At 50.7% G+C, this 20,388-nt stretch overlaps 2 protein-coding genes across 7 annotated transcripts; both read right to left on the bottom strand.

Annotated features, from left to right (window-relative positions):
- Nucleotides 1–3,317: 3,317 nt before the first annotated feature.
- On the bottom strand, nt 3,318–8,153 carry LOC117640706 (tubulin beta chain-like). 2 transcript variants are annotated; one of them, XM_034377522.1, is made up of 8 exons: nt 7,830–8,153; nt 5,325–5,400; nt 5,110–5,218; nt 4,604–4,830; nt 4,389–4,517; nt 3,874–4,323; nt 3,523–3,740; nt 3,318–3,453 (listed from the first exon to the last, which is right to left on the bottom strand). In XM_034377522.1, exons 1-8 carry the CDS (start codon nt 7,862–7,864, stop codon nt 3,318–3,320), a joined length of 1,380 nt encoding a protein of 459 aa, XP_034233413.1. In that variant the 5' UTR covers nt 7,865–8,153. The 2 variants fall into 2 exon arrangements, with proteins under 2 accessions (XP_034233413.1, XP_034233414.1); XM_034377523.1 differs by lacking the exon at nt 7,830–8,153 and having other exon boundaries at nt 5,325–5,412.
- A 1,757-nt stretch (nt 8,154–9,910) lies between these two features.
- LOC117640150 (ubiquitin carboxyl-terminal hydrolase 47) lies at nt 9,911–19,332 on the bottom strand. 5 transcript variants are annotated; one of them, XM_034376422.1, is made up of 24 exons: nt 19,181–19,332; nt 17,793–17,858; nt 17,300–17,511; nt 16,979–17,219; nt 16,621–16,743; nt 16,282–16,457; nt 16,024–16,198; nt 15,804–15,925; nt 15,541–15,734; nt 15,184–15,448; nt 14,872–15,099; nt 14,597–14,764; nt 14,291–14,470; nt 14,003–14,207; nt 13,698–13,924; nt 13,482–13,605; nt 13,172–13,391; nt 12,916–13,078; nt 12,483–12,842; nt 12,264–12,379; nt 11,928–12,174; nt 11,697–11,851; nt 11,528–11,614; nt 9,911–11,448 (listed from the first exon to the last, which is right to left on the bottom strand). In XM_034376422.1, the coding sequence occupies exons 3-24, from the start codon at nt 17,486–17,488 to the stop codon at nt 11,307–11,309; spliced, it is 4,107 nt and encodes a 1,368-aa protein (XP_034232313.1). In that variant the 5' UTR covers nt 17,489–17,511; nt 17,793–17,858; nt 19,181–19,332; the 3' UTR covers nt 9,911–11,306. The 5 variants fall into 5 exon arrangements, with proteins under 5 accessions (XP_034232313.1, XP_034232314.1, XP_034232316.1 ...); XM_034376423.1 differs by having other exon boundaries at nt 17,793–17,885; nt 19,181–19,310; XM_034376425.1 differs by lacking the exon at nt 19,181–19,332 and adding an exon at nt 17,980–17,998.
- Between the last annotated feature and the right edge of the window lie 1,056 nt (nt 19,333–20,388).

Here is a 20,388-nt window from a genome sequence, read left to right as displayed (position 1 = left end):
CCTTCGGGGCGCGTCGAGTAATAGCAGTGGCGCGAACGCGAGGCGGCGGGGCACTGGAAGGCGGAGACGCCGTCCCGGGAACCAATTTGGAAAGGTCGCCCGCCACTATTAGAGGGGGAGGGAAGGGGGTAGTTTCGGAACGCCGCGGCGTCGATGGAACGCGCGGGTGGAAATCGCGGAAAAGCGCCGGTGCTCCTGTGTGTGGCGGTTTCGCGGAATCACAATTGTAATTGTTGACATACTCGGAACGCGGACGGGACGAGCGCGCATCGCATGCCTCTGCCGCGGTTCGGTTTCAGAATGCAGCGCCGGCTTCCCGAGAATCGAAATGACGCGGCACCGCTCCACTGTCGTGCAGACTCACCGCAACGCGCCTGCCTTCAACCCCAACAACGATGTCTTTGTGTTCTTTTCGATGCCTGCCCGCGCGTTTCCCCGTAATGTGAATGTGACTTGCAGTGGATTCGGAATCGGATCGCGCGCTCACGCCAGTCGGCCTGCTTGCCTGCTTGTCGCCGTGAGCGGATAAAAACAAACACAGGCAACAAATTACCCCGCAGATAATGTAGAGCAAACAGGGCGCTCGCTCCCCCCCCCCCTCTCTCTCCCTCTCTTTCCCTCTCCCTCTCTCTCCCTCTCCCTACTCGCGTACGTCCCGAGGATCTGTGTGCTTGCCGGGGGGCGTGGATAGGGGCTCGGGGGCTGAATCTGCTCCAAATGACGGGGCGACGACGCAGCAAGTGACAAACACACACATTAGTCTCACACGCGCACACACACCCTCACACTCGCACTACTCTCACGAGTATGGAGCAGCGATAAAATCTTTGATGGGGCAGCGAAGAAGGTCGCGTGAGTAGCGTCCTGGCTGGAAGCTGCTGGAAGCTGCTGGAAGCTGCTGGAAGCACCCCCGGTGTGTCCGCGTGCCTTTGGGGACGTCGGAGGTTTCCGTCGCTCTGTCTCTCTCGCACCAATACGAAGCGCCCCATGAGTGCAAGAGAGACAGAGCGACGACTCTCGGAATCCGTCCGCTGTCGGCAAACCCGCGCAAGCAACACGACTTGCGGTGCGTCAGACTTTACACCCAGTTTGTAACCAGAGCGGGCTGGTGTCTGGAGCGTGCGGTGTGCGCGCGCTGCCTGGATGTGAGTGTGTGTGTGCGTGCGTGTGTGTCACTTACTGCTGTTACCATCACCTCGTCATTTGGGAGAGACTCGGCAGCCCTCCGGAGAGGATGAACCACCACAGACACGCACACACACACACACACAGACGCGCGCGGTGGTGGTAAGCCAGATTACTGCACTGAGATGGTAGCAACGGGCGCACCGTCACCAGAAAAGCTGCACCAGCTGCTCGAGATGAATGATGCTGAGTCCGGGGGACGCCAAAGCCCTCTGCTGTTGCTCCACTGTCAAATGTTGCGTCAAGACAGTGTGGCGCCTGACAGTCCTGAGGTCGCTCACCGAACACCCTGTCACCGCTCAAACTGGCCTCGCGCGCGGACGAGGTTCCGCGAGTCACCGCGAGATGGCGCTGCGCGCGCCGAGCCGCCGCACGCTCGCGGTGGCGACCTAGGTTAGCGTAGTAACTAGGTTGTAGGCAAGTTCCGTCGTACAGGTGTATGGTGTGCCGATCTTCAGCCCGAACTCTCCACATCATAGGCTGGCTGAGGACTTAACCTGTGTGGCCGACGGTCAAGCGGTCTCAATCCTTGACATCTCAAATCATCCTATTCGACCCTTAGCGTTCGAACTGTCTTGTTTTCATACCAAGAAAAATGTGGATATTAAATTTATTTATTTCTATTTTCTGGGAGCTGGACTTAGACGACCTGGCAGTACCTCTCGCCCCTCGGCCCGGCGGGGTTCGGCGGTTCGGGGTGGCCAGCCCCGCCAGCCCGGTCGTTTGTCATGCGGTCACCTAAAGAAGCAACCCCCGGAGGCAGGCGGGCGGCAGGCGGTCTGGGGCGTCACGGAGTGGAGGGGGTAGCTGCTGGTCATCCTTAGCTTGCTCGCCGAGAGTCCCCGAGACCTTCCGACACTGCCTCGCCGCCGTGCCCCCCCGCCCCGCCCCGCCCGTCCGGCGGTCGTTGTCCGAGCCGTTGGCGGGGTGTGGGCGGGGAGGGCGAGAACAGACGACCCCCGGATGGTTGTCCCTTGACGCCAGCCTCACCGCGCTCTCGCTTCCCCGCTGCCCCTCGACGCCGTGGTCGTGTCCCCGGGCCGGCGCCCTCAGGCGCATCCAGGTGACGGACGTCGGCCAAGGTACAGTATCTCTTTTTTTTTAAAAAAAATTTTTTTGCATAATGTCTTAACTCTCTTCGCTTTCCTCCCCCGGCGTGCCCCGCGGCGGCCCCACCTTGACCCAGTGCAAAGCCAGCGCCGTGCCGTCGGCCGTCCCCGCCGCATGGCAGGCAGTGTGCAGGTACTCCACCCGTCGGCCGCCCCCGCCGGCCACCCCCGCCACGCCGCCTCTCCCCGAAGCTGCTGGCCTTATTCTGACCGAAACTTGCAAACTTTTCTGTGTCCGTATTGTTCCAGCACGCCCCACTCCACCGCCTCACCCCGCCCCGCCCCGCCGCGCCCCGTCCCCGCGGACACCCGTCGGGCCGCGTCTCGTCCCGCGCGCCCCGCCCCGCCCCGCCCCTCGCCTCGGCCATCAGTTTCTTCCCCTCAGCTTATTAAAGATGTCTTCCGCAGGGCGGGCCGTGGCGGGCCGTGCCCATGCCAGGCCGGGGCGTGCTTAGCGTCGGCAAGAGGCCGGGACTAGCGGGATTAAAATGCAAAACTGGTTTTGTTTACTTTTAGCAGGTGTGCGGATACTTGTGTTTTCGTTTTTCCGTCCGAGCGGCGTTGTTACGTCGACTCACGGGATGCGTTATTGGCAGAACGACGTCGACGTCGAGGGCGAATAACGCGCTCCTTGCCGTCGCCTTGTCTGCGCGCTGCGCCTCCGCCCGCTGACTCCGAACAAAGATTTCGTCGCCCTGTCTCTCTCGCACTCACGGGGCGCCCAGTCTAGGTGCGAGAGAGACAGCGCGACGACAAAGCACTGTTGTTCGCAATCGGCCTGCTGGATGGTGTCGGCCCCGTCGGGCGGCGCTGCGACTGCTGCCTTGGCAAACAACGCCGCTGGAGCCGAGGCTGGAGCCGGGCCTGGAGCCGGGGCGGGCAGACAGCATTTGGGACCGGGAAAACGCTGTTTGCCGAGGGAGCAGCCAAGTGTGAAAATTAAATCTGGGAATGTCGTCCATGGTAAGACGAATGCTGCTTCACGTCTGACAAAGGGCCTTGCGGCAGGGGGAGGGGGAGGCTCTATTCCTTGCCGCCGACGTCCAGGTCCTCGTCGTCGGGCACGGCCTCCTGGTACTGCTGGTACTCGGCGATCAGGTCCCCCATGTTGCTCTCCGCCTCGATGAACTCGGCCTCGTCCATGCCCTCCCCGATGTACCTGCGCGCAGGGGAGGCGACTTGAAGACGCACTAGATGGCCACCACGGCGACATCGGCGCGGTACCCACCAGTGCAGGAAGGCCTTGCGCCGGAACATGGCGGAGAACTGCTCGCCGATGCGCTTGAAGATCTCCTGGATGGCGGTGGTGTTGCCGATGAAGGTGGCGGACATGCGCACGCCGCGCGGCGGGATGTCGCACACGGCGGTCTTCACGTTGTTGGGGATCCACTCCACGAAGTACGGGCTGTTCCTGTTCTGCACGTTCAGCATCTGCTGGTCCACCTCCTGGCAATGCAGGGTTGCAGTTCTCACTCTCGCGCCGCCTTGCCAGAGGCCGTGCCAGAGGCCGTGCCAGAGGCCGTGCCAGAGGCTCGCCACAAGACGCGGCGCTCTGACTAGGCGGCAGACGTTCCACGACCTTCATGGACATCCTGCCCCTGAAGACTGCGGCGACGGTGAGGTAGCGGCCGTGGCGGGGGTCGCAGGCGGCCATCATGTTCTTGCTGTCGAACATCTGCTGCGTGAGCTCGGGCACGGTGACGTTCCGGTACTGCTGGCTGCCGCGGGCCGTGAGCGGCACGAAGCCCGGCATGAAGAAGTGCAGCCTCGGGAAGGGCACCATGTTGACGGCCAGCTTGCGCAGGTCGGCGTTCAGCTGCCCGGGGAAGCGCAGGCAGGTGGTGACCCCCGACATGGCCGCGGAGATGAGGTGGTTCAGGTCGGCGTACGACGGGCAGCCCAGCTTGAGCGTGCGGTGGCAGATGTCGTACAGCGCCTCGTTGTCGATGCAGAAGGTCTCGTCCGTGTTCTCGACGAGCTGGTGCACCGACAGCACCGAGTTGTACGGCTCCACCACCGTGTCCGACACCTGGCAAGCACAGGGCGCTCGGTTCAAAACCTCGCGGCGTCACTTTTTTGGGCGGCCTGACTGACCTTCGGCGACGGCACGATGCTGAAGGTGTTGAGGATCCGGTCCGGGTACTCCTCCCGGATCTTGGCCAGCAGCAGCGTGCCCATGCCGGAGCCCGTGCCGCCGCCGAGCGAGTGCGTCATCTGGAAACCCTGCGCCGACCGGGACGTGATTCGCCCTGAGTCACGGCCTCGGCCTCGTTGGAGCGCCCCGTGACGGGGCTCCGTGACGCACGCACCTGCAGCAGGTCGCAGGCCTCGGCCTCGCGACGCACCACGTCCAGCACGGCGTCCATGAGCTCGGCGCCCTCGGTGTAGTGGCCCTTGGCCCAGTTGTTGCCCGCGCTCGTGGAGCCGAACACGAAGCTGTCCGGCCGGAAGAGCTGCCCGTACGGCCCGGAGCGGCACGTGTCCATGGTGCTGGACTCCAGGTCCACCAGCACGGCGCGCGGCACGTACTTGGAGCCTGCTTTCCAAAAACACTTTGCCGACCCAGTCGTTTTGACTCGGTTTGAGTTGCGCGGCGAGTACTCGAGGGAGACCGCATTGCCCTGGCTTTTCCCCCAAAGTGAGTCTCGCGACAAGCACGGCGCGCAGCGCACAGCACACAGCGCGCCGTCGGTGGAATGGCTGGCGTTCCTCTGGTCGGGTTAACGGAACGCCCGCGAGGCGCGGCGGAACGCCAGGGAACGCCACGGAACGCCACGGAACGCCACGGAACGCCATTGGCAGTAAGGCGCCTTACCGCGGCCCTCGTTGTAGTAGACGTTGATGCGCTCCAGCTGCAGGGGGGACTCCCCGCAGTACCGGCCCGAGGGGTCCACGCCGTGCTCGTCGGATATCACTTCCCAGAACTGCAATGTCGAGGGAGAGAGAGGGCAAGGAAAACGCTGCTCGTCGACGCCAGGATTCGAACCCTCGACCTCGGCCTTGGCGTGACATGGCCTCGGCGACTCGTACCTTGCAACCGATCTGGTTGCCGCACTGCCCGACCTGGATGTGAGTGATTTCCCGCATCTTAATTAACCGTAGTTGTCTATTTTTTTGTTGCTTTTGTATGTAGGTTTTAGTTAAAATTCACTTTAAAATTTTGAACATGGGTATGGCCGAAAGAGCGGGAGTCGTCAGGGGGCGGCAAGTGCGTTTGTTGCCAGGCGGTGTATTTTTGTGGCAGCGGTCCTGGGCGGGACTACCGGTACCCGCCTCGCCTCCCCTCGCCCGGACTTCCCCGCCGTCGTGCCCGCCGCGTTTCTCCGGGTATGAATTTTCAAACAGCCGGCACGAGGTGGGGGGAGGGGGGAGAGGGTGCAGTGTAAGTGTAGCGACGCCGTCTGGAATTGGCCGCACTGCACAGGTGGGGCGCAGAGGCAGCTGCCACAGCTGCACGCACGCCAGCCCGCCCGGGCCGCCTGGGCCTGGCCCCCCACCTGCCGTAACTACGCCACTGTGCGAGCCGCAGCTGCCAGTTAGAGGCTTCGCCTTGCTATTCGCCTCGCCTGGCTCCGCTTGGCTCCGCTTGGCTTCGGTCACGACGCCTCGCGCGCCTCGGCGTGCTGTGCACCTGTGACTGCCTCGAGCCTGGAGGGCCTGGAGCGGTGGAGCGGGCCTGGGGCAGCCCGGCCCAGCCCAGGCCATCCAGTGCCACAGCCACATCACTTTGACAAATGTCCCCTGCAAACAGACCACGGGACGTGCCGACATAGGGGCCCTCCCCCCGAGGCCCCCCCAGCCCCCCCGGGCCCCAGAGAGGACCACGCCAAGACGCGGCGAGGCCCCGAAGGGGTACGCCAAGGACACGTACTACTCGTGTCTCCCCCCACCCCCTCGCCGGCCCCTCTTCTGCCTCGCTGATTTCTCACCTCAAAGTGTCCAGGCCGTTTGAATAATCGCCCCGGAAAGTAATTTCCCGATTCCTGGCCTTCCTGGCGTGCCCGGCCCCTGCGCCACGACGTCCTCGCCAGCCGGCGGCGGCCCGGCGGCGCGTGAAAAAAAAGGGAGGGGGCAAAGAAAGAAAACATTTGCAGCGGCAATGCGGGGGAGTGAGAGGGCAGGAGCGCGGTGGGCTCTCGTTAAACGGGGCGTAACACTGCGTTACAATGAAACGCAAGCATTAAACTCCAATTACGCCCTCGCTCGCCGTAAAAGTCGCCTTCGTTTGTGCTTTGCTGCTTTACGGGCTGTGCGACGTGGCAGGGGGCAGGGGCAGGCAGGGTTCGGGGCGGGGCCGGGGCCGGACAGGGCACCTCAAGCTATGCACCTCCGGGCCAAGGCCGCCAAACGTCAGCCACGAAAAAAAAGCGCGCAAAAATAAAATTATGAAACTTCAACAAACAGCCGGGGAGGGCCGGAAAATAATGAAACGGCACTTTGTTTCACCTGGAACACAATTGGTAATTGAAAAATGGGATTTCTCCGGTCGGTCTGCTCTGCTTCCCTCTGTGCGCGGCCCGCCTCGCCTGCCCTGGCCCGCTCTGGCGTGCCTGCGGGCGGTGAGGGAGCACGCGTGCATTAGCCGTGAGGTTGTCTCTCTCGCACGCACTAATGAATCAGGGGAGAGCCGCCGCCATGCCCGCCGCCTCGCCGCCCGCCTTCCCCGGCGGCCCTCACACTCCCTCGCCGCAACCTCAAGGCCGTCTCCGCGACCACTGGACCACCGGGCAGACGAGGACGAGAATGGTTAATTCGTAAGGGTGCGGGTTCAAACCCCGTCAGAACCTTTTCTTTTTCCTTTCGCCTTTTTTGTGTTGTGGCTGTGCATGAGAGGAGAGCTGAGGAGAGGCACTGGTGGTGGCTGTGGCGGGGGTGGGGCGGGGGTGGGAGACGTCCACAGACGCCCATCCATCTTCCAGCAACAAATGGAAGGGTGGTTGCCGCTAATGCCGTTTGCTCTGCTCTCTCTTTCTCTCTCCCTCTCTCTCTCTCTCTCTCTCTCCTCTCTCTCTCTCTCTCTCTCTCTCTCTTCTCATATATATATATATATAATATATATATAATATATATAATATATGAGTAAGTATAGAGAGAGGAGAGAGAGAGAGAGAGAGAGAGAGAGAGAGAGAGAGAGAGAGAGAGAGAGAGAGAGAGAGAGACGGCGCGCGCCACCTGCTGCGTGGACCTTCCGCCGAGACGTCCCAACCCCTTGTTGTTCGTGTTCTTGAAACTTGTTGTTTCTGTTGGTTTCTTTTCCTCTTGTGTCGGAGGTTGCCCCGCAGCCAGCCGGTCGGCCAGCCGCCCCATGTCCGCGACAAATTTAATACGGGTCACACGCCCCCTATAAAATTGTTATTAAGAGGTGCTCCGTCGCCCTTGGTGCCTTGGTGGCCTCAAAGCGAAGCGGACAAAAGCGGGCCGACCACCTGACGGGCTATCGCACTGTCCGCTCTCCCTCTCTGAGTTGCCATCTTGCCCCCGCCTTTTTCTCTTCTTCCGGAATTTGCGAATAAAAACAGTGGAATATCACAACGCGTTTGTTTGCTGTCGAATCGTTCCCAAGTACGCATTCCTGCAACAAACCTCTTTTTTGTTGCTGTTGTTTCGCTTTCTTTGTGTGTGAGTGTGCTTTTGCCCCGGCCTCATTTATTATTGAACAGCAGGTTGGGGCGCGGAGCGTGAACAAGTGTGCCTGTGTCCGTGTTGAAGCGAATTGACTCCCGCCGCCCAGGTGTGCCAGATTGAAACCGAAAAAGGCCTTTTTGTGTGAGTGTGTGTGTTTGTGTGTGGAGGGGCGGGGTCTGTGTGTGTGTCTCCCAGCGGGCGCAGAGCGCTCTCCTTGCTCTGGTTCCGGTGGCAGGCAGGTGTCAATAGATTGAACCGGGACGGAGGCTTCGTTCAAGTCCACCAGCACTCGAATGTGGAGGCCGGAGGGGTGCTGGCCCCTGGCCATGCCGCTGGCCCCCGTCCCGCGGGGCAGCACGGCAGCGCGGGCCGTCCGTTCTCCAGATCCCCAAGACCCCCGAGGTCAAACCCCTACCACAACGGGCGGGCAGGCAAGCCCAGCCGCCTTCGCCTCAGGTCGTCCTCCTGCGCCGCGCCACGCCACGGCCGCCGCTACACAATCCAATTTGCAGGCAACCGCCGTTACAACAGCCCCGCCTCGGAATGGCGGCAAGGCAAGGCGCGGCAAGGCAAGGCAAGGCCCGGCCCTGGGACGCACAGGCCGCCGCCCCCGCCAGCTTCTCTGCACTCGGGTCGGACCGAGCGAGCATGCCTCCCGAACCGCGCAACAACGTTCAGCGACTCTATGGCAACGACACCGCAGCGGCGCCAAGCGGCGCAGCCTCCAGACGTCTCCTCGCTCCGTCTCTCTCGCACCTTCACGACTCGCCCCGTGAGGCCGTGAGTGTGAGGGAGACAGCGACTCGCCGAACGCCCGACCGCGCCCGGGTAGGCACCACGCCGCACACGGCCGTCCCCGTGCGGCCGACCCGGCGGCCGGCGGGCGCGCTGAGCGCCTGCGCGGGTAGGCAACCCGTCGGCCTCCTCGTTGCCGCCCAGCGTCTCCCATTCTTCTTCTCTTTCTTTCTTTTTTTTTCCAGAGTGCCGGTTGCGGCTGCCTTTGCGACACCGTTGGCACGGCCCAGCTCGGTACGGCTCGGTGGGACCAGGTGAGACACTTTACGGCGTCGTGTAGCGTCGCTCGCCAGCGTGAGAGAGTGAGAGAGGGAAGCGGTGTAAACACACGACTGTCCATTAGCAAGCGCGCCCCCCCCCCTCCTCTTTTCCCCGCCCCTTTATTAATATACTCCCCTTCAAGTGTTTACGAGATGTGCCACACAGCGTCTTGCTTTTAAGGCAACGGCCCTGTCCGTGGGGGCGTGGTGGGGCGTGGTGGCGCTTCCGGAGGTGTGTGTGTGCGTGTGTGTGTGTGTGTGCGTGCGTGTGAGTAAAGTGCACAGGGATGACACCTCTGTGGTCTGTCCGGGGCTGGCCTGAGACAGCCTGCCCCGAGGCTTGGGGCTTGTCGGGGCCCAGGCACATGCCAGCTCCCTGCCTCTACTCTCCACACGTGGTGGGCTTGTGGGCCTTGACCCATCCCGCGGAAAGACACTCACGCAAAAACATAAAGAAATAATGCCGCAGATAATGACGTGTCAGCTGTGCTTTTTTTTTCCGGGCTGCATAACTGTCATAAAGCTTCGGTGAAATGGAAACACGGCGGCAATGCGATGACCTGACCGACACAGCCGTTGCGTGGTCCACAGTCCTGCACTGTAGGCCCCAGGCCCCGCCTTGAAGTGCTTGAAGGCCACCACGAGGACGCCGCCACGGCCCGGCACCGCGCTGCTAGCGCTGCTGGCGGTGAAGTTCCTAATTAGGCTTTACGATCAACCCCCTCCTCTCGGCCCGCTCGGCCCGTTCGGCCCTCGGGTCGAGGGAAGGTGCGCCCGCCCGGCTGCGCAAGACGGAACCATGGACGGAACTTCCCCCAGAGGTGGAGAGTCGGGTCGGCCCAGGCCATCGATCCCACATCATCTGGTGGCAGGGCTAAGCCAATTTTGATATCTCCATGTACGAGAAGCGGGTAGGTAAGTTTTAAAGAAGCGTAATGAACAAGGAAATACATACTTTATTTATTTACAGAGGACAGTAAAATATCACGACATATTGAATCTTTTCACAGAAAATAATGTAGCAACTCATTTAAGTCAGCGACAGAAGTTGGACATTCTTCTAAAATTGTGCCTCCAACATTTTCTAACAGCAGAGTCTACTGTTTCTCTTATGATGCTAGTGTCTTGATCATTCACATAATCTGATATGTACAGCACGGAATCGCAAGCCAAATTGTTTAAATATTATTGTAGGTAGATAGTGATGTGAATCAGATCTCAAGGAACAATTGAACTTTGCCAACAGGATATTATGGATCCCAGTCAATTTGGATTATGACCAATTACCGAACAAAATGGTAAATGGCAAACTTAGCATTAACCATATAAATAGTCAGTCTGTAAGTTAGACAGTAGTCAAAGAGTAACAAGGGTGCACAACAAATGCAATCAAAAAATATCAGGTCTTTACTGGACAAAGCTTCTGCGTCCATCAAGAAGCACAAGTAAAACTTAACTGATGTTTACCTCAATCATTAAAGATATGTTAGGTGATCGATTGACTTCTATTACACTGTGAAAGACTATTATTTCGTTTGATTAGTTAAAAACATCTTCTTAACTTACAATTAATGCAAAGAACGACTAGTTTTGTTTCTCACTGACTTCTGAAGGTCAACAAGATGTAAAGCACAAACAAAATCTTACACAAAATGCTTAAGACAGAAGTGCACTAGACAATGCATAGTTATTACTCACATCACAGCACACACATCAGTTGAAAATCACAATGATACATAAACGTTAACATAAATCACTCATTAGTATTATTGATGTGACAAATAGACAAAACAATAAGACAGTATTAAGAGAATTGTGGTAACATGTCAAGCAGGAACAGTACTTGCCTCCTACCTGTGAAACCTACACTGAGTTAATACAGGATAGAGAGAAACTGAGAAATTAATACTGATCATGATCTTACCAATCCACAGAATTAATACATACTTCACAAAAAGAAAAAAAAAATATTGGGCGATGGGAGAGAAAGGAGAAGAACCACTCAAAGGGACAGGGAAAATGTTTTAAATAAATGAGTTTCATTGCTTAACAAAACTTTCCAATAGGAACTGACAAATGCATAACAACATCATGACCATATATATCACAAGGAAACGAAGGAACAAGCAACACAGCATTTAAGGTGATTACACTGTGCCATTACAAGTGCAGGAAATAAAGATATGTTAGGCTATTTGGATGAAAAAATACTGATAAATGCACAGAACTGTTTAAACTGTAGGAAAAACAAAAGACCGTGAGCCTGGGACAGTTAAAAAAGTTTTGAGAAGGATAAAACAAATTCTTTTAACACAAAGTAAAATATAATGAATTACTCAGCTAGTCCTGAAGTTTCTTTAGATGGAGTTGGGCTAACAACAATTCTAAGTGCATTTCCATCCCTCCTATACTTATCGGTCTTTTTACGTAAACCCGCTTCTCTTGAGTCAGAAGAAACTGCATCATCCTTGTTCCTGAAAAGAGAACAGAGACTCAAACTGTGTATCAACTGTGTATCAAATGTATATCAAACCAACATAAAACTTTAAGCACCTCTTTTTCCTGCAGAGCATTCTCACACAACTGTTGGAGGATACACCATCGGTGAATGTATTGGAGGTACCATCCTCATCTTTGTTTCTGCAATAAGAATAAGCATATTGTATTATGCAAAAGAAAAAAAATATCCAGAGTTTTGATTTAGATCTTTCCCATTCCTCACCTGTAGTACAAAACAATTCCATCTTCTAATTTGCTGTAATATTCACAATCCCACTTGATTTCTCTTTGTTTGGTTTGGCACTGCATAAATGGGAAGCTCCCTGAAGGGCATGCAAATTGTAAGGATTCTAATGGAATACCACTAATGTCACTAACCTGTATGAAAATAAAACAATTAGATCATCATTAATTTTATTGAATAAAATTCCAATTTATTATAGTGTACACTTACAATTTCTTTAAGTTCACTAAATGAAGGACTCTGAATAGTGATTTCATGGAAATCATCAACAGATCGACCTGTAATGCTGAACCTCTTCAACATTACAGTGACCTGAGTTGTACTTGTGACATTTTCTGGCTCGTCCAACTCTTGCAAAAACATTTCCCAGTTGGAATCGAATTGGAGGTCTTGAAATGATTGAGAATCCAGATAAATTTTTCCAGGGTCCTTCCACTTCTTGCCACGCAATCTACACCTAAAATTGATGATAAAAAACATTCCATTAGGTATTTTATAAAAAAAAAGAGCTACCAGAAATCACAGGAGAAAATGCATTATTCTTACCTGTCAAAGGGAATGTCTAAATCATGTTTTTTCTTGAGTTCATCCAATATCTCCTTTTTAGCTTCCCCAACAAGCATGTCTTTGGCAACAATCCAATCACACAAAAATTTGACAGCCTAAAACAAGAAAATTGTCACACAAGTGTGAGATAGAAAATTTACAACCCAAGATCACTTGCTTAAAAATACAAAAGTATATTGTGGTTGTGTAAAAATATACCTCATCATCAGCTAACAGCTGATACACTTTTCCCCGATATTCGCCTTTCTTGAGAGCTCTCTCCAAATGTACAATCAAGTTCTCTTCGTCACGAAGGGAAGTTAAAGGCAAACCTAAATTCAGAGAGGCGTATCGAATCCAGTCTTTGCTCCTTGGAAGATGGCGGAAAAGTTTGACAGATTCAGGAGATACACCCATGTGACGAGCTAAGGCAGATCGTACTGTGCCCAACACCATACGATGGTCCGCAACAATGCCAACAACATTTTGGTTGTCATGCTTATCAGGGTTGCAGGGAAAGATTTTAATTTGATACTGATCACCATTCCAAAGTTCTTCATCACTAATATAACCATTATCCTGTTAAAACAAGAAAATTACTTAAATAAAAATGGATTTTATTAAGAATTAACTTTAATAACAACATACATACCAGCTGTGTAGTGGACAATTTCTCTGGCTTTCTCATTCTAACTAAAGGTGGTAGATCTTTATCTTCAGGAGACGACACACAGGCTTGATCTGATCCTGGTGGCGAATTGCTGGAAGAAGAGAGCTCAGCTAGACAGTAGTCAGCTTCATCACCAACAATAGTCCTAGAGCACAATACAAGGAAACCAATAATCAGCCCATGCCATCTAGATTTAAAAAAAGGAACAAAAAATATTAAAAATAGAAATGAGATGGACCTGTCACTGTCTGTGAGGCTGCTGTCTTCACTGGTACTTTGGTCACTGAATCCTGTGGCCCCTTGGCATTCTTCTTCACCTTCTAATGGGGGAAGTTGAGGAGAGGTTCCCCGAGACACGCCTTTGTTCACTCCGTTTGAGTCGCCTGATGCCTCGCACTTTAGAGTTCTGCATTCCTCTGTTCCTGACATCGGAGTGATTCCCAGCTTTGCCAAACTCTCTTTGGGAAAAAGAAAGAGAGCAAACAATTAAGTACAAATGATTTTCGTTTTCATGGAAATGATAATGTGATAAACATTTCACTCCTTACCTTTGTCAGTATTAGGCAATGTGCAATAAAAGGTGATTGTGTTGCTGTATCCTTCAATGATGGCCGTTAACTTTTCCAAGAAATCTGATTCAGCTTCATGCTCTGGTATCTCAGCAACAAAGACCTGTAGAAAACGGGAAAGTCAATAATCACATGGAAACAATATTTTTATTATACTTTGAGAAAGGAAGAAACAAGAAACAGAAAAATTCTTACCTTGTTCGTCAAATAGAAATTAGAATTCTGAAAGGAGTCCTCATAATTTAATTCAACAAGGCCTCTCCCATACTCTTCTACCATGACTTTGATGTTTGAAGAGAGTTTCAGAGCTCTTGCTATCTTTTTCTTCATCTCCGCAAATGAACTCTTATTCACCCGTACTTCAACAGGCAGAGCAACTTCCTTCATACCTATGTCCACCTTATGAACTTTCACACTGACACCTTAAGGGGATACAAACACAAGAAATGCATATAACAGAAAAATCAGGTACTTAACCACATGAAGCTTGATTTCCATACCTCCTGAGCAGTAAGGCTCAAATTGAGAGTCAGGGTCCCTTATTTCAAGAAACAAGCTTTGGGCACATGGGGGCATGCTTAAGTAGATAGAATTCATTGTTTCTCCGTCTTGACCATCAAAGCTAATGTCTATGGCTTCATTTACATTGTCATAGCTAACAAGGCGACACTGTTCCAGAGGAACCACACTCTCTAACGAAAATAACTGAAACAAAATTGTCAATTTGTACAAGTGTTTGGTATTAATGTCAAGACATTATGTTTATGATGACATGTATGCAAACATACTTGATGGGCTATGGCAGTTGCATCAGCAAGAGTAGTGTCGCCATCAATGACTAACTTAGTCTCAGATCTGGTCTTTTCCCCAGGCTTGAAACAGAACACCTTTATTTTCAATCGATCTTTATCTCGTTCACGGTACATTTTTTCCTCTTCCTCATCCTTCTGCATTTTTTCCACTAGGGCCTATTTAAAAAAATTTACATATACAAAAATGTATATGAAAATAATACTAATAGTTAGAAGTGCATCAGAAGAAAACAAGTATTGTTTTGTGCAAGTATTGTGCACTTGAAATCAGAATTACTGTACCTTAATGTGAGGGGGAAACTCATCAATTAACATTGCTGATTGATTCCTTTTCTTGTCAATTTGACGATACATTAACATATATGCATTGGTGCTTGAGCTATGGGCCCCGGAATAGTATGAACGATGGCTTCCACCACCATATGTCATAGATATGTCTTCATTTGTTATCTTTGAGTTTAAAAATTTAAAACAACAGCAAAAAACAAAAAGCAAAAGTGAGAATGTCAAATTGAATAGTAACCTGTGTCTACACACTGTATTGACTTGGTACTCACTCTGGTAACAGATTGGTCATCAAAACAAAACCATTTATCCTTTTCAAAATCTTTGATGTAAACATAATAGTGGCCACCAGAAGCACTGCCAGAATGAATCATTATAGCAAATAATTCATAAACATAAGGTCCAGGTGGTCCAGATGAACTTCCTTCTGTCTGACGTCGGTTGTTTTCATTGTCATCTTGATTGGTTCCATTTCTTAGGTCAATTCCTTCATCAAAGTCCTGTGAAGTGGCTTTTGTTAGGATACACTGTAAATATACCTTGAGTGCATTCTTTAACCATTCTTACATTCCACTCAATTGTACCTGCATGTCTACATTGCTGCCACTGCTATTGCTGCCACTTGTTGATCCATGCAAAGTCCCTGCTGCCTGGCACCCTTCATCCTCAACTGTGGATGCACTATCTGTGGTGCTTGTGTCATCCCCTTTCACTGAACGGTCGCTTGAATCTTCATCATTGACTGGGCTTGGAGGCTGCTCTAAAACGGTTGACTCTTGTTTGACAAGCAAAGTCCTTGCTTCCTCACAAAGGTATCCATTAATATTTAAGAAATTAGGAAATTCCACCCTGAAATCAATACAAGCATTGCAGGTTTGAAAAAAAGAAAAACAGATCTGAGAACATTCTTTGAGACTGAAAACTGAATTTTACCCACATACCTGTCAGTTAGCTTGATACGAGTCATTGCATTATAATCAAAGTCAAACCGCTTCAGGTGAAGAGTTAAAATGTATGGGAAGTGGGAAAACTTCAAGCCTTTATGAGCATCACACTTTTTGTTGCATGTTTCACAAAAGTACTGGTTATTACCATCTAAAATTTCTGGCTGGATAAAAGCATGCATAGCTTCTGCCTGTAAAAAGAAATGTTGCTGGACTTTCTTTTCAACTGTAATGTATATTTAAATACTTAAGTCACTCACCACACTGTTGTATGCAACAGTGCTGCCAAATGGACGGACTGGCAGAGGTATATCTAAGAAAGTATCAATACGAGTTTTCTCAGTTTTACACTCTAAGCATGTGACATAGTCAATTAGTTTGCCTGGAAGATTATACAAAAAGTAAAATTTGTTAGAAAATGATACTCAAGAAAACAAAACAAAAAATAGCTCACTACAAATATATCAACTCTTATCTAACCCTGATAGAGATTGTTGATGAAATCGGCTTGATCTGTATCTTTAAACTTCTGTTCTAAAGCATCAAACATTACTCGGCACAGTTCTTGAATGTCATGCTGTTGCCATGAATCACTGGCATCCCAACCAAAGCTTCTAGTCAATTTGCTTGTCTCTACAGCACTGCGAGAAGATGTCTATAAAGGAGCATAAGGGGAAAAAGTGGTTCGGAACAGATGGAGAAGTAAAAATAAATAATCATACATTCAGACAAAGTTACCTGAAGACTTAAAAACAGCTTTTGAAGTTGAAATGGTATAGACTTAGGAGTTTCTTCAGGAGATCCAATAAATTCCCATTTGTAAAGTGAGTTGCGAAACTCGGGAGTCATGAACAAGGCTTGGAGCAAACTGTTTAAGTAACATGTCATAGCTTGATTGACTAAACCGACGTAACCTGAAACACAAATGTAGAAGAAAAATTTATCATACTACTGTAGTTGGACAAGGCACAAGGAACTTTTCTGAAATAGGAATTATTAATCAAAAGCAGCACACATTCCAAGCAATGGTTCTACACCAAAACTAGACAAAACAGAAAGATCTACAGAGCCTTGTACCTGTGCTCCAATTGCTACAAGAAGAAGAAACATTTGTAGCTAGCAATTTGTCTCGAGCAGGAACATTTGTATGACTTTCAAGGTATCTCATTTCTAATATTCTTCTACAACCTGCAGAAAAGCCTGCAGAAAAGAAATCACAAGGGTGTTACAAGCAGCACACGCTTACACATACAAGTGAGACAAAAGCTTGGGTTTCAGAAAGACATTACAGAAAAAACAAACCACCACACATGCAAATGTATGTACATGTTTTTATTTTAACATTAGTCATGGTTAACTGGTTAACTAGGGCCAAGACAAACATTTTCTACACACAGCAAACAGCTTTACATTCAGGAGATCATATCATACTCACTTCTGTCACTCTCTCTCATCTTCATCCTCGTCCTCGCCCTCAAAGAATTAGTCTGTCTGCCATTTACAATATCTGCATTAGCGTCATTACTATCTTCCCCTTTGTTTGCCAAGCTGATAACGATGGATGGAGGTGTTGTAGATTCACGTGGGACTATCTTTAAAATGTTTTGTTTAGAAGATCCCAATGAGAGACCTGCGTCTTTCAAACTTTGCTCATCATCTCTCTTGACTTCAAACTCCTTTTCGTAAAGAATAAAGTGTTAATGTTGGTAATTGCATGAGGACATACTGGGAAGAAACAAAAGGATACTATTCTTACCACATGATCATTCGTAACCAATAAAGTGCAAGAGTCAGGACTATAATCACATCCATTCATAACAGTAGTGTACAGTTCTTGAACTGATGAGGATGGCGGCAGCGAGTAGGATTTCTTATCGCAAGAGCCCTCAGGCATCTCATCCATGACCCTGATGATGGCAGGATCATCTTCCAAAAGTAGTACCATTATGAAATGGTAGCGTTAGTTTCCTTAGTTAACAGAGAAACAAATTTCAACAAATTAACGGTTTAACTACATTGAGGATTTTTACAGAAGCTCCAATCTTAAGTCAAGCTTGATATATAGTTATTAAAGCATTTCCTGCATGAACTAATTTTACAAAAGGTCTTGACTTCATAAAAGGGGCAAAATCCTTTTTCTATAAATGCAGATGAAATGTAAGTGAATATGAGTTACAATCGAGTGTTGTGAAATGCATATAGTTGCAGAAAATGTCATGGGAAAATGTGGTAAAATTTTAAATGTTTACCTCAGGTATTTCAGCGTAGTAACATGTCCTCCCCCAAAAGATGAGATTCATATGACACCTTCAAACCTAATAACACACAGTAAAAAGTTTTCCCTACCAAAATGTTACAGAGAACTGTGATGAACTTGGAGTTTGTTTGAATATGTTTCAGGTTTAATTCTACAATTGAAAAAAATTCAACACCCACATCTGCACAACTGAGATTTACACAGACGGAAGGCTTGCAGCCAACCAGAGGGGAGAGCTCTGAGGGAAGTGGGGGCATCTTGGACTAACACCAAAAGTCTAAAAATAGAATCTACAAAACAGTCTTGATCCTGCTCTACTGTACCCTCCAACAATGTACTAAATAATCGAACTACCTCTAAATTGTAAAGGCTTCCCCCTTTTATTCCTGAAAATTTGATTTAATTGGTATTGATGATACCTTTAACTTGAACAAAACTATGTTAAATAGTAGACATACATGTGCAGGAGGAAGGATATTCTAAAAATAGAATAGAAGTGATGGTGGAGAGGAAGAGAGACACACAGAGAAAGACAGAGAGACAGAAAGAGAAAGGGAGAGAGAGAGAGGGAGAAGAAATAAGGGAAAGAGGGAAAAATGAAGTCAAAAAAATTGTTACCAAGAAAGAGATTAAGAGCACTGAATGTTCAAAAAATTAAGGGTGAGACTAGAATTATTTAAGAGAGCTACCAATAAAATTTTCCTGTCTTTTTGTGAGCAGTGACATCACCATTCTCCTTTCCATCTTCCTGCTTCTACTTGGCAGCAAACCACTTCCTCAATATTTTTAATTTAGCCTGGGCCTGTACCCCATTTATAGGCAGGAACCAAACAGCGCAATGCCAACTCAGTTCTTTAGTTTTTACAATGTTCAAAAATGGAATGAAAAATATTCGGCAGTATTCAAATTATGTTAGAATTAGGTGCCAGTGAGCAAGTAAGATAAAAGTAATAGGTGTATCGTATCGAAAGCTTGATAGTGAACTGACAAACCCAGTCCATCTAAGATTTTCTTAAGCAGGTATTCAGACTGCTTCAGTTGGGAAAGAAATTAAATCATTCATAATATCGAAATAACGAGGCAGACTTAAGTTAAATTGATCTGTTTCTTGATGTGTTTTCTATTCTAATTTTCAAATGAAAGTTGAATGAATCATATCAATTTTCAAGACAGAGAAGTGATAGTGCAATTTCTTGAATAAATAAGTATCAAATGAAAACACAACGGGTGTCTTTTGTCGTCAGTAAAAGCAAGAAACATCAAGGAAAGACAATATAATTATGGTAAAGGTTAAGCTTAGACGACCGGGAATGCCACAAAGTTCTTGACGCATACCAAAACATCGTGAAAATGTTTCGACATTTGGATTCGTTCGGTTACCTGAGTCTATTGACAGTTTCTGAAAATCGAAATCTGTCCTCGGGATTTAGATTTCTAGGGAGAGAAATACATTGTTATTGTCGTGACAAAACCAGCTAACAGCAGCAGTGCACCAGTGAACATGGATGAGAGGGGGCGGCCCGAATCCCCACTTGGAGCAACATTGCAGTTCAAGCGTCGCACCCAGCGGCGAGGCTAGGGTTCCCGGCGCTGTGATTGGCTCATCTGGAGACCCGGTCTTCGCGCCCATCCGTTCAAACTCAGAAGGCGTTCGCCTCTTCGTCCATACAGCATCTTCCAGGAAAACGGTTAATTGAAAGTCCAGAAGCGTCGGGTGGGTGCGGGTGGGTGCCAGGCCGCGGCAGTCTGACTGCAGGCTGACGGCTCTGGCCCCGCCTAGACCTACCTAGACCGCGCCGTGGGCGAAGTGGAAGTGGGGGAGGGGGCGTCCCGTCCAGGGCGTCCCCACCACGGCCCGGCGCCCCGGACGCCCTGCCGCCGCTAGCCGCCGCCGCTGGAGCGCCGGAGCGCCAGGAAAAGCCGCCACTCGCCACTCTTCCGCGGCCGAAGCGCGAAGCTACGCGAAGCAGGCTCCGCTCCGAGTCCGACCGCCGGCCGCCACGCGCTCCGCTACGCGCCGCGCACCCCGCGAAGAACGTACCGCCCGACGACGCGTGCGTGCGGTGGGTGCAGCCCCGGCCCGACCGCCATCGTAGTGGCGCAGCAGCGCAGCAGTGATGCGACCGGACTGGATTACCACCGAGGACGCCAACGAGGCCGTGCTTGTGATCGGGCCGTGCTAGAGACAGGGGGTCCTCGACGACGTCCTCGACGAGGTCCTCGAGGATCGCGTTCGTCCAGAGCGGTGAGTACGCCGTGGTCGTCCAGGCCCTCGGCCAGGCCCGGTCACTGCCGGCGCTTGCAGGCGCTCTCTTTCCCTCTCCATCCGCGCAAATATTTGCTCCCCGTCAGTCCCCCACGGTGGCGTGCGGACTAGTTTCCGAAAGAATCGCGCATCGCTCGCCTTTCTTGGGGCCGCTCTGTCTCTCTCGCACCCCTGTGGGACGCACCGTGAGTGCGAGAGAGACAGAGCAACAAGACGACACTGCATGTCCGTGAGGCTCGCCACGCCATCGCCACGGAGCTTCCCTCGAACCTCGAACCACGCTTCGCTGCTTCGCCCGGCAAACAGGCCAGCGAGCAGCTAG

The sequence above is a fragment of the Thrips palmi genome, unplaced genomic scaffold, assembly GCF_012932325.1.
Source record: "Thrips palmi isolate BJ-2018 unplaced genomic scaffold, TpBJ-2018v1 HiC_scaffold_12, whole genome shotgun sequence".
Lineage (NCBI taxonomy): Eukaryota > Metazoa > Arthropoda > Insecta > Thysanoptera > Thripidae > Thrips > Thrips palmi.
The sequence above is the reverse complement of the archived record's forward strand: the minus strand, read 5'-3'. Positions and strand labels throughout refer to the sequence as shown.

Excerpts from the sequence above, each read along its gene's own strand:
- LOC117640706 (XM_034377522.1), bottom strand. The coding sequence starts at position 7,864 with ATGCGTACTTGGGAACGATTCGACAGCAAACAAAC. Across the intron at positions 5,219-5,324 it reads GCAACCAGATCGGTTGCAAG|TTCTGGGAAGTGATATCCGA; the intron begins GTACGAGTCGCC and ends TCGACATTGCAG. Across the intron at positions 4,518-4,603 it reads AGGCCTGCGACCTGCTGCAG|GGTTTCCAGATGACGCACTC; the intron begins GTGCGTGCGTCA and ends CGGTCGGCGCAG.
- LOC117640150 (XM_034376422.1), bottom strand. The coding sequence starts at position 17,488 with ATGGTACTACTTTTGGAAGATGATCCTGCCATCATCAGGGTCATGGAT. Across the intron at positions 12,843-12,915 it reads AATTGTCCACTACACAGCTG|GATAATGGTTATATTAGTGA; the intron begins GTATGTATGTTG and ends TTGTTTTAACAG. Across the intron at positions 12,380-12,482 it reads AGCTGTTAGCTGATGATGAG|GCTGTCAAATTTTTGTGTGA; the intron begins GTATATTTTTAC and ends TTCTTGTTTTAG.